This window comes from Catharus ustulatus, chromosome 24 (genome assembly GCF_009819885.2).
Source record: "Catharus ustulatus isolate bCatUst1 chromosome 24, bCatUst1.pri.v2, whole genome shotgun sequence".
Lineage (NCBI taxonomy): Eukaryota > Metazoa > Chordata > Aves > Passeriformes > Turdidae > Catharus > Catharus ustulatus.
The window spans coordinates 4218567-4231954 of NC_046244.1; the positions used below are offsets into that span (position 1 = coordinate 4218567).

The 13388-nt window shown below is 41.6% G+C and overlaps 1 protein-coding gene across 1 annotated transcript; it reads left to right on the forward strand.

Annotated features, from left to right (window-relative positions):
• The first annotated feature begins 9444 nt into the window (after window positions 1–9444).
• Window positions 9445–13131, forward strand: UTS2 (urotensin 2). The gene is made up of 4 exons (XM_033079390.1): window positions 9445–9590; window positions 11719–11829; window positions 12306–12349; window positions 12933–13131. Exons 1-4 carry the CDS (start codon window positions 9488–9490, stop codon window positions 13047–13049), a joined length of 375 nt encoding a protein of 124 aa, XP_032935281.1. The 5' UTR covers window positions 9445–9487; the 3' UTR covers window positions 13050–13131.
• The last annotated feature ends 257 nt before the right edge of the window (window positions 13132–13388 follow it).

Below are 13388 nucleotides of genomic sequence, written 5' to 3' on the forward strand. Positions count from 1 at the left end.
GCTTGAGAAATATTTATATTTTTATAAAAATCCTTCTAGCATTCACAGCATTGATATTTTTGGTACTGCCCATTCAGAACAAACATAAACCATTTAACCTGAAGAGAGCACTGAAACAGGTTTGTAAGCAAGCAAAAAGACAAAAAGAAAAAGCAAGGCATCACACTACTTTTAGTCACCTTCATACAAACTTCAGAGCAGCTTTGAAAAAGAACAATTCTAACATAGATGTACATACATGTGTAAACCAGTATTTCCTGGGGTATCTAAAGGTTAATTATTTTTCTTAAACTAGAGTGGAAAACACAGTTTACAGGTATTTGAATGGAGAACTGGGAAAAATACACTGCTGACTTCAGAGAAGCTGCACATTGCAGTTCAGCACCACAGCTGTCTGATCACACCAGAATCTCCTCACAAGGGCAAAAAGATCCAAAATCCCACAGCCCCACCCACATTATCCATGTTACAGGCATCCCTAATAAAGCAACTTTTGGACTTGCAGTGGCACACCTCAGTATATGCACTACCTTAGAGAAGCAGGAGTGTAAGCACAGGAAATTCCTGATGGTTCCATCAAACTTAAGAGTTCTAATAAGAGAAAAGGAGAATTAAAGTATTGAAGAAGCTGAAGAGGAGCTGTGCTCAGGATCCCAGTGGATGTGACAGTAACATTCTCTTGTCATTGCATCTCAGTATGACCAGAATACTTCTCACAGGGAGCACTGAGGGTGTAACAGGTAACAAACACTCTGTGCTTTTCAACAGTGATTAAATCTGCCTTAGGGAATTACAGAACATGAAAAAGATTTACTGTGCTGTGGCAGTACTAATTAGCTGACCTTATATAACTTTCTGCACCTTCTTCCAGTCATTCCTAAGGACACATAAAGAGGTGATCATATAAATAAAACATGAATATGGTGACAGAAACAAGCACTAAACAGAAGGAGCTTTGGAGGCTTCCCTCTTTATCCTATTTCCACATATGCTGGTTGGCAATGGATTAATTTATTTCTAAGCCTAAATCCTGATTGTCTCGTAGAGGATTTTTAGAAAAGCTATGTGGGCACTGGGATGGGATAATACATGGTCTAGGCTTTGTAAAATCAACTCATTCCTCAGCTGAAAAGGCCAAGAACAGACCTGGGCAGTTACAACCAGCCAGAAACATCTCCCCATCAGCTCTTCAGCTGAAGGAAGGAGGATTGGCACAGCACCAGCGGAGATAGGGATGTCATGAGCAGGAACCACTGAACCATTTAGGTTGGGAAAGACCTTTAAGATCATAAATGACATCTAAGAGCTAGTTGGAGTGTTGTTCTTGCAAAGATCTGCAGCATTTTTTCTCCTTCACCAGAGTACAGTTCTTCTGCACATTACAGGACAGGGGCTGCACAGCAGGAATCAGGAGCACAAAGAAAAAATACAGGACTGTGCTAGAACGAGCTTATCAGATATCTTTTCCTGGTGATGCAGGTCCTAACTCTTCCAAGCACAGGTGGATCTTCCTGTGTTTCCAAATTTCAGAAGAAGAATTGCTCAGAAGTAAGCAGTTGTCCTGTCTGCTAGAATCCTGACTCAGAAAAGCTGCATGCACAGCAAAAGAATGAGAATCCAACTAAAGACTCACTGCTCTTCAGAACTCTCATATCATAAATATGCCTTGGGAATTGGAAAGAAGATTCTGGTCCCATTACAGCAAGAAACATTCAACTTGCCCCATCAAAAGACAAAGATCTGACCTCTGCTTCCTTCACCTTTGTTGATTCCTGCTCCTGTGGGTCACTCCCATTCCCAGGGACCCCATTTCTACCCCAAGCAAGATCAGTGATCACAAAGAAATCAGTTAACACTTGCAGCAGGACTTCTTTGTTGACTGGAACTCAGCTCTTCAACAGTGAAGATCCTCCACGGCTGACTGCCAAGGAACACACAGTCATTACAAAACAACCTTGAAAGAACTGTTTTAAACCTCAAGTTGCCCGGTGAGACCCATGCCAACCCTCCCCCGTTAAATACACTTATTTGCCCTGAAATGTGAATCACTGAGCCTGCAGAGATTCCATTTAATTAATAAAAAAACCTCTGATAGCAAAGGATTAAGGGGATTATGCAGCCAGAAAACAAAGTAAAAAAATTAAAGTCTGCTTTTGTGCGCCATTCATTTACTGCCTACGCTGAGTGGACGACAGCTAAATGCCAATGATTATTAACATTCCTCTTAATTAGTCAGTGGCTCCTGCCCACACACTGAACTTCTACAGAACTACCTGAAATTTGTCCTCTGATATCAGCTGTATGATATCAGATATTGGAGTGACAAGTAATCCTAAACCTCTGTGATAAAACAGGAAGAACATGTGTACACCAAATGGGAAAAGCTAGATAGAATTTTTTTTAAAAAAAAGCATAAGGACACCTCTGAGAAAACTGTTTTGTTCAATCACCACTGCAGATTAAAGTCCTTATCCTCTAGCTCTTTTAGATGGTGAAACAGGGCAGGTAGTAAACCAATGAATAGATAGTAAAATATTACTAAGTTTCCAATAAAATTATTTGTAGTAAAAAACAAATGAGTCAGAGCACCATGCAATTAACAGATTATGAAGTAGTCTCAGGCAGGGAAATCTGGAAGGTGATTCTTGTGACTCGTGCATCTCTTGCACTTTGCTGCTTTACTTCTGCACTTCTTCATTTTGGGCCAGAAAAAGTACAAGACAAGAGCCTGGCCTGCCCACTCCATCACCCAAACTGCTAAGAAAAGAATCAGCAGTGAATTGCTGCTTCCCTTTTTGACATTACTAGAACCAGTCTTTTTAAAAAAATTGCATTCGTAGTCCTAGGAGACAGAAACATTAAACTGGAATTCATTCCTTTAAATCCTCAGCTGAATGGATGTCTGTCCAGGCAGCCTCCAGGACAATAATTGGTTTGGAAAACCCCTCAATACTCAAAAATTAATGAATGGTGTAAGTTTAAGAACAGAACAAGAGTGAAAAATGTCATAGCATGCAGCAATCACACTGATCTCTGCAGCAGGATTACCTTGATAATTCTTTATTACAACCTAAATTAAACCTCAGGAAGACTGTGCTACTGTTTTAAAAAGAAAAATACAGCATGGACTGCTGATAGAACTGCTGAGGAATACATTTAATGCAGCAGCTTGGTGTGCAGCTGCAGTGTGAGCTGCAGGTTGAGCTCTGGGTAGTGGGAGCCAAGGCAAGGGGCAGTGAACTGGCACCAGCTCTTTGCAACAGTGCTGATCAGACACCAAGAGATGAGACAGGAGCCCAGGAGGAACAGAGAGGAAAGGTGAATTGGTACATGAAATGGAATGAGGCATAAGGAAGGACTAACAAAGGGGCTACCACATAAAAGGCCTGTGAAGGCCAAAACCCTGCACAAACTGCTCCAGCTTTGATGTCAGAGACTTAAATGACATGAAAAAGCTTCCAAGCCTCTTATGGTGAGAACAAGCCTTGATTGCTTCTAAAAAACCCGAGACAGCAAAGGTGATGGCAGAAGGAAGATGATGGCAGTACAGGGGAAAGCAGAGCAGATCACAGCACTCTTCACTCCTGGAACACAGCTCTGTCCCAGCCTGTCTGCTCTGCTCAGGTCCACACACTGCTGGGGTGTTCCTTAGCAGGCTGAGCCTCCCACACAGTTCCAGTGCCTGTAGTGATGCTGACTCTGTCAGAGAAACCACCCAAGAAAAAACAGTGCCTAAGGAATACATAGTATGGGTTCTTCCTTCACAGATAAGAAGCCTCTTGATCATATTAAATCATTCTTCAAAAAACCAAATAAGAGTCATTTAGCTGAGAAACATGCGCATATCCAAGAAAGCAGCAGAGATAAAATCTTTTTCAGAAGAGAAAAATAAAAAAAAACCAAACCCTACCAAACAGAAACACAGCAACCACCCTCAAATCCAACCACAAATACACAGGAACATCCCCAAACCCAAACACACACACCAACCCTCAAACACAAACACACACACCAACCACCCCAAACACAAACACAAACTGACCCCTCACACACCCAACCCAAACACACAGACACCCCAAGTACATGCACACCTGACCCCCCCAAAATCCAGACAAACACAAACACACTGACCCCCAAAACAAACACACCAGCATTCCCAAACACAACCACACAAACACACCAACCCCCCCCAAACCCAAATACACATCAACCCCTCCAACACAGACACACCAACTCCCCCAAACCCAAACAAACACACACACAATCACATTGATCCCCCAAACACAAATACACCAACAATTCCAAACCACCCCAAAATCACACAAACACATTGACCACCCAAATACACACCAACACTCCCAAACCCAGCCCAAACACACACACACTGACACTCCAACATAAGTACATACACAACCAACTCCCCACAAAACCCAGCCAAACACACAAATACACTGACTCCCCCAAACACAAACACAACAAAACCCCCAAACCCAGCCTAATACACCAACTCTGGACCCTCCTCAAACCCAACCCCACCCAGGTCCCAGCTCCCACCAAGCCCTGGGCACAGGGGCCAGCAGGACCCCGAGCTCACCTGGCCCTGTTCCCCTCTCTGCCCCCACACTCCCCACTCAGGGATGAAGGACTGGAGTCCTGGCTAGCTCAGAGCTGACTTGGACTATGCCGCAGTACTGAAATATTTACCTTGAAAATGTCTCACAACAGAGTTCTCTGCAACAAAGAATCCCAAATTTGAAAATTTTGCTGTTCCCAAATGCAGCAGTGTTACAGAAAAATTTCCCATGAAATAAGCCCAAGGCTCCTGCTTGTTCTACAGTTGGGGCTGATGGAATGAGAAGGATGGACAGAGCTAACAAACAGCCTGTGCCTGTCAGCAAGGATGCTTTGTGCTCCTATCTGTGCTGACCAATGTAATGACCAGAAAAATGAAATAAAGAAGTTTTCATTTTGCTTTAATTCAGATCATTATTTCTTATTAGAGTCAAAGAGATTATTTGGGATGCCTTGGGACAGCAGGTGAAAGCAACAGAGAAAGTTCCAGCCTTGCTGCAGGTGTGTTCCTCTCTTTTCTTACACACTCTGCTGTCATAATTTCAGTTTTAAAAATAAACTGTACTTGGGTCGTTAGTTCCATGACTTTTTTTTTTTGTGAAAAAACCTTATTTCAAAATCTGGTTTCTGCTCCTCTGTTTGCAGCTGTGTTATCCAGAATTCAATTCCCATAAGATATTGACGTGCTGGATTTCCAAGTCTCAGTCATGCCAGATTTACTTTCCCTCACGTCAAACAGAGTGCAGGTTCAGGTTGGTAATTCTGCAGTGCTGAGAGGACAGGGCAATCAGGGACCAGTTTGTCAAGCTTCACTTGGAGAATATACCCAGACTACAGTGGGCCAGCCCAGCAGGGCCAAAGAGCAAGAGGGTTTTTTCCCCTCCAGCTGGTGGAAACTGCACTACAAAGGAGCAGTGTTTTTGCAGCTGTGATCCCGTGCTCAAGAATTTTTAGACCTTGCCAATTCTGTAGCAAAATGAAATATCTTCAGAGAGGCCTAAGGATCCATCATTATCATCATACAAGGTTGTGTGTTCAGGCAAGCACATATTCACCTACACACCTTCAACCAACCTCAGAACAGAACAGCCTAGCTCAGAACCCCTCAGAGGTATCACAGAACACTGAAATAAATTCTAAAGATTAAATATTCCTATGGATCCCCAAGTGCAGCCTGTAGTGTTGCCCCACATGTGCTGCATTACAGCTCACACACAGTGAACAGAGGAAGCATCTTCAAAAAGAAAGTTAACAGCAGGGTATAGGTAATTTTTTCCTTTGGTTTCCTTATTCTCCAAACAGGCTATTTTCAGCACATGTTACAAGGCATAGTATAAATAGGGCAAGGTGATTTGGTAGCAGAAAAAAATCACCTTATTCCATATATGATCTAATGAAGTAGCTATTTCAGTATGCAAAATAGATCTAATAATCACATTATGTAGCTGAATAATCAGCTAAAATGGTAAACTTTAGGTAAGAATAAACTTTTAGGTGTTAATGAGAACAGATATCTGCAGTGACAGAAACACAAAAACCCCCAAACCCCTGTACAATAGACCCTACCAGAAAAATTAAAAACAGTACAAATATTTTTCCAGTCAACATGCATAACTCATTGAAGCAACATTTTAAGTTAAAAATGGCAGTAAAACTCAAGGAAGAGATGGGTATTAATATAATAACAAGCTCATCTGCAATTCCAGTGTCAATACAAAATCATTCTACTGCACAACTCTCTCCTTGTAAACTAAATTCAACCTGAAGTTTTACACTAGAAGTTCAGTTCTCTGAAGAATTCCCTCCTATAAATGCTACTGGTAAATCACACCACCTCAAATTCCTGGTTTGGCCAACTGTCACCATATTTGACTAATGACAATTCATGCTGGCTTGCCATAAAACATTTACCAACAGGGGATAGAACAGTTGCATTACAGATTACATTTCATCCATACTGTTTTACACAGAAGTAGATAATTTTTGGAGATGTTTGTGATTGGTTTCATTGAGTTATTTTTTCAAAATTGTCTTGGTTTCACTATTAACCTGTTCTTCATGAGCCACCATAAACTAGAATTGTTGTTTCTTCTGATGATGAAGGATAATCTTTTGTGATAGGTTAACATATATGTAATGCTTAGAATTTTCTCAGTAATTTATCTAACCCTACTAATTTATCTAACCCTACTGATTTATCTATCTACTACTGCTCTGAGGCACTTGAAAGACTAAATCAGCATAAATAAGAACTTCGATTTGAAACTCTTCTGCAATGTTCTGTGGGGAAAGTTTTCAATTTCCAAGTTTTCCAAGTGCCATTCCCACTGACTTCCCTCTGCCATGGATGCAGGGATTTGTACCTTGGTTTGGGATTTGAACCTTTGTTTGGGATTTGTTCCTTGGTTTGGGATTTGCACCTTTGTTTGGGATTTGAACCCTTGTTTGGGATTTGTTCCTTGGTTTGGGATTTGAACCTTTGTTTGGGATTTGTTCCTTGGTTTGGGATTTGTTCCTTGGTTTGGGATTTGTTCCTTGGTTTGGGATGAGCTGTTTGCTTGGCACGATGACGTTGGCGCGATGACGCCCGAGGGAGACGCCTTTGACATTTTGGGAGAAGAAAGAGTGTCTGAGTGACAACCTCAAACCTAAGCAGAGGCAATAAGCCATGGGCAAGTTGCCCAACTTGAGCATGACGCACTTCATGATGGATCTGAGAGGCTGAGTCTTCCTTGAGAAAAGACAAAGGACAGCACTGCTGGGAGGAGTGCTTCATTAGCTTTCCTCGGAGCATGTGTAGAGTGAATATTGATAATACCATTGTCATTGATAGTTCACTGAAGGAGAAGCATTTGTACAGAGCATCCAGCACCAACAGTGAGATCATGCATCAAATCAGACCTAATTACTGTCTGCAGTTTTGGAACGAAGAGCTGCATGACTCAGATGAGGAGAGAGAATTCCTCTCTTGCTGCTTATCTCCCACAGAGGGAAGCACAGGGGAAGGGGAATAAAACATTAGGTTAATTCTGTAGAGAAATTCTTCTGTCATAAACATTCTGTTCAGCAAAGAGAAGTCCAGAGAAACAGGATTTGTAGTTCAGATACCTGAAGCATGTGTTCACTGGTCAAGGCAAGTCAAACACCAGCCCCCTCTGTGCACACAGGGAAGTTCAGAGAAGTTTAGGCTGGCAGGACCTCTGCAGGTCCTTTCCCACCTCTCTGACTCCCCACCAATGCACTCAGATCAGAGCACTTCAACTCACACAGGGATGCCCAGGGCTTTGTCAAGCTTAGTTTGAAATTCTGTCCCATTCCACCCTTGGATCTATCCAAACCTGACCAGACACACTCCTGGATCAGCTGTTCTGGCTGACCCTGCTTGGAGCAGGGGGATCAGAGTTTGAGATTTCCAGAGGTGCTCTCTGACCTCAGCCTCATTTGTTGCTCACTGTGTTTCTGTTCACTCTTAGCCCACCCATGGGGGGCTGCTCCCCTTGAGTTAGGCCTGCAGCAGAAATATTTCTGTTCTATGTACTCATGTAGCCAATTTGGAATTAGTCTTAGGAGCCACAGGATGTGCAATATAAAAATTGACCTTTGTCAGAAAACGCTCAGGAAGATGAGAAGCAGGTAAATTCATGCCTATTGCAACTTAAACTTATCATAAAATTCAGCATAAGGAAGCAACTTTAGTAAGATTACTTGGATTCCATAGTTCTTTGAAGACAAAAACATCTGAGTAGAGAGACAAAAAACTAACAAGCCTCAGCTTCTTATGAGCAGACATTATCTTCTCACTATTAAAAGTATATATATTATTATATAACATTATATATAATATATATTATTATTTATTGTCTTTTTAAAAACTTACCTTCTTTTGTTATTTTCAAGGCTCTATACAGTTGGATATGACACTGCATAGTGAATGGAGGTGAGGGACCAGTCCAGTCAGTCCTTGCTCTGTGATATGATAAATCAAATTTCAAGTAAAGAAAACAAAATACACCAGATGGAGGGAAACAAGGACTAAAGTGATGAGATTATAAGAGGCAACTCCTGTGTCAACATTAGGCAAAAGCAGAAGGCAAACAGGGGAAAAACCTTGCTAACATACTCAGGATTAAGTAGCTAGTTCCAACTGAAGGAGAAGATAAGTGAAATGGAAAATGGTCTTCCAGTCCACAGAGGGACCTGTGTTTAATATCAACCAAAATAGTTTATATGTACCTAGAAGTCTCCAGATGGAAGCTGTACTTTCTCTGCCAAGGCAATTCTCTAGGGCACCACTGGATGAGGTCTTCCCAAAGAAATAGATGGGAAATTCTGCAAGGGGGAACAAAACAAAGAAAAAAATTGAGTTCTCCTAATATTATCTTTGTAAGCTCTCTCTCTTTTTCACTTTTTCTGGCACAACAAACACAACACAACACATTCATCCATCTCAAAAAAGAGAGAGAAAAAAAAAGTGCATTTCATATCAGATGCTTTGCGTCAGGACTGCTAAGGCTCATAAATCAGCTGTCTATTGCCCTGGTCATTTCAACCAAAGTCTGACCCTTTTGTTAACTCATGATTTATAACTGAAAGTTACTTTTTTTTAAATGCCAGATTTATAAACTTTACTGTGCTTGGTTTGATATAATATCCATTTTGTACACCAAGCTATAAGACAGTAAATTTATTGTCTATGAACTGTTACCTTGAAAAATTACATCAATGCAAAGTGGTTTCCATTTAGAATCAATGGGCAATAAATTCATTGGATTTTTTTTTGAAGGGGGGAGAGAACATGATGATATTTATGAGGTCATGAGTGGCTATATAATGGGTGAAACTGGGAGCTGAGGCTAGAGTTAGACAGGAGTTCTGAGTTCCAGGGTTAGGCACAACGAAACGTTGGGCAGCAACGATGCAGAAGCTGATACTCTGCTGTCTCATCATCATCAGTGTCTCCTGTCCTCTCTTGTCTCTCCCCATCATCAATGCCAGTGAGATGTCTTATCAACACTCAGGTAAGAGTTTTGATTTTCATGGTTTTCATGCCGGGGCTGGAGCAGTAGAAGCAGGAGAGCAGCAGGTGTGCTCTCCAAGGGGCCTGTGGCTGTGCTGCCCAGCTGCAGGAAAAGCAGGAATGCCTTCAGGACACCACCCACAGCAGTGGGTGCTGCTCTTGTACAGTGGGGAGGTTGGGTGCCCTAAATAGTTACCCCTGTTGCTTTGAGATCCAGGAAACAAGTATGCATTGAGGAGAAAAAGGTGTCTGAGTCTTACAGCATTGAATGTGAGCTGGCATTCAGTGTCTGAGCAGCCATAGGCATTGGGTGACTTAAAGAAGCTTGGCTGTACAGTCTCTCCTGTTTCTACCCTTTGAAATGAGCTATTTTGTGATTTAAAAAGGGGAAACCTTTTGCAAACATCAATAAAAGCAAATGTCTCTTACACTCCTATGTATTGAGAATGCTATTTGTCTGCACTAATTCAGATTCCATTCAATGCTCAAAGTTTGAAATGGCTCAGCAAAAATGCACAGCAGAATCTGTAAGTTTATTGTCACCAGACCTGGCTGGTACTGGAAGACTTTCTGAAACGTGTTCTGAAAACAGGCAAACCAATGCAGAAGTTATTGCATAAAGCTATTAAAAAGTGGCCATTCTTACCTGCTTTGCAACAGCTGCTGTGCTGGTTTACAGGTATCAGCAGTCCCCAGTCTGCTTTGAAAATCTTGGACTCCCTAAACCAGCATCTTCCCAAGCCTTCCACAATGTAATTTGCATTTACAGGTACCTGTGACTCAATATGAGTAATATCTGTCACATCATAGCTGGCTCTAACCATTATTGCATTAGGTTCAGGACACTGAGCTTTTAGCTCTTCCTTGCTAGTATGAAAAGTTTCTAGGAGTGAGAAGAGACAAGAGGAACTCTTTTAAAAAGGGTTGGTTTTGGTTTTAGATTTTTTTTTAAAAAAATTTCAAAGCAAATTTACCTGCTTGCACTGCTCTGATTTAAAGAATAATCCAGAGATACAGATTGTCTCCGCATAGCACTGAGTTTTTTGAATTCTTATACTGAGTCCAATATTGAAATCCCTGCTGTCCTTTGCAAATGTTCTTTTATGCAGCCAATAAACCAATAACACACATATCCAATGTCTTCAAGTTCCTGATCTTTGTGCAAGTTTTTGAAACATTGGGAGATTCTTTTCAGTTTATTTTCTTGCATATCCATGTGAGGAGCTACAGTCACACCCATCCCTGCAGATCAGAGCAACTGAAACTCCATAGGGTCACCTACAAGTACAATTACAAAATTATATTAATCTACACAAACAGTGTTTGATAATGACACCCTCTGGTTGCCCAAAATTTTGCTATTATATAGCAGACATCCAAAGATGAAATTTACTGCTCAGATTGCAAAACCCAAGTTACCTGGAATACAGCACTGCTAAGGGCTTCTGCTGGCAACGTGCCTCAGGGCACAGGCTAGCCACAGAATTCTAAATTCTCTATGCATAGACAAATTAATTCTATCAGCTACCAGCAAGCTGTTGTTTTGGAAAAAGTAGTAACATCTGTACTGGTGCATACATTAAATGAGAGATGACTGGAACACACCAAGAAGCACAGCTGCCAAAGTAAGTTTTTCTACCTTTATTCCTTCCCTTCCACACCTTTTATTGCATTTAGTAATTGCAAAATGAAGCAGGTTAATAGGCCTTGAACAGGAAGTTTTGTCTTTATTCATAGGACAGCTGCAGCATAGGAACTAGTTGATAAAGAAATGAACTCAAAATTTTTTAGATTACATACAAGTCTGGGCTGTGTGGAAGGAACTGGAAGGATTGAGTACTCAAGTGACAGGCAGGGTTGCTGTTGGTCAAAAACTTTTGTAACAACATCTGCCAGAGAAATGAGAATCTGAGATGAACATCAGGAATGTATCTTTTCTCAAAGCTTTGGAAGGAAAGGAATACAAAACCAACTATCCTCTGTTATAATAATTAAATAAGGATGGATGGTTGGTGTTTTCATGAAAATCCTCAACAGGTGGGGCGAGCAGAAATCACCTGGCACAGACTGAAATAGAGATACAAAGCAAAAGACTCACCCTATGCCTGTTTGTCACCTTCCATTGGCAGCTGATGAAGATCCAAGGTTAAACCTGGAGAGGCTGGGCAGCCTTGGAAGCACCTCCCTGCTCCAGCTCCTGCCAGAGCTCCTGGGCACTCTGTCTGAGGACAACAAAGCAGGTGAGGATTTACCACAGCAGTGGGAGGGTGCCCATGGTTTGCACCTCCAGCTCCCACAGGTATCACAGCCCAGCTCCCAGGTAATTGCTAAAATACAATGTTCTGCATAAACAGCAAACAGCTGTCACTCAGTTATCAGGGACTTTGAGAATCCTGCTGAGCAGCCATGCCTGCAGCTCAACACCCCCTCAGAGTCTCCAAATGAGTGTTGCAAACCTTCCAGATAGCCAAACCAGGGCAAGGAGAAGATTGGCCTAAAAGGAGCTGGCAGACAGAACAAAATGGTCTTACAAAACATCAAAACTTGCAAAAAGTGCAGAATCAATAGCAATGGATGGTTTGGGAAGCAATAAATGTTACCACTGTATATTCCAGCCCAAGACCTGTCAGCTATAACATTATGGCTCATGAGAATTACTTGCCTAATTCATGATTTCTAAATAGTAAAACATTTCGTTGTCTCCCCCCTCTAACAGGTCTTACCCCCAGCAGCTACAACCCAGGGGAAAATATCAAAGAGGTAAGTAAATAACCATCTGTCATGAAACAAGAAAAAAATACACGCAATTATTACCAAGACATCATTTCAGATCCACAGACTTCACCAACAGTATAGACTAAAGTAGTATGCCACAGTGTTCTTGAAGCTGGAATCATTTAGATAGGCAGGGGAAGGAGGAAAAAGTGGAAAAGGAAAAAAATAAGAAAAAAAGAGAAAGTGATCCAGACCATTTAATTCTAAATCCTTTTTTTTTTTTCCCCACACACTTCTCTTTTTCTCTAGAAAAACAGCTAAGTAAAGGCAAATTTCCAGCTTCATCAGCCCAGGCACAGGCAGCACAGTATTATCAGATTTGTTATCAACCATTCCATACATGGAGAACACCATCCCTGTTCACTTCCTGCTGAGTTAAACGTAAATGCAGAATACAGGGATGAGTTTCAGTGCAACATCTGAAGCAGAGGTCACACTGGGCAGTCCCCTCCTTCCCCCTGTGTCAGAACACAGGGCTGGGTGATCAGGAAGGGTGGGGGCAGTGGCAAGGGTACTTTCCCACTGGGAAGCACCTGCCAGTGACCTCTCTAATGCTGTTGGATTTCAGACTTTCTATGGGAATCATCCTCGAATTGCTTTGCTGGGACGCTTCTTGACCAAGGACAGGAAACAGTACAAGAAACGTGGAAATCTTTCTGAGTGCTTCTGGAAATATTGTGTGTAAACAGGAATCTCCCTGGTTGCATATTTATACAGATGTCTGAAAACATGTCTATAGATGTGCTTGATTTAAAACGAGAGCGAAGAAACACAAAGGCAGTGCCTAACTTTAGACTCTATGCTACTTGGAAATGAATAAATTCTTGATGTTTTGCAATTATGTTGTGACCAATGTAGTAATTTCTTAGAGCTCAGCACAACAGGAAGGAAGTCATGAGAGAAAGAGACAAATAAAGACAGAATAAAGAGAACTTGGGCAGGGGAAGCAAAATTCCCATGGGGTTCTGTGAAAACTCCCAGGAGGGCTCAACTGTGTCTAAGTCCAGAGGCAAGGGGATTTTCT

Bases quoted from the DNA above. Each gene is read 5' to 3' on its own strand.
- UTS2 (XM_033079390.1), top strand. From the start codon at position 9,488: ATGCAGAAGCTGATACTCTGCTGTCTCATCATCATCAGTGTCTCCTGT. The intron at 11,830-12,305 runs GTGAGGATTTAC...CCCCTCTAACAG, and splicing joins GTCTGAGGACAACAAAGCAG to GTCTTACCCCCAGCAGCTAC. The intron at 12,350-12,932 runs GTAAGTAAATAA...GTTGGATTTCAG, and splicing joins CAGGGGAAAATATCAAAGAG to ACTTTCTATGGGAATCATCC.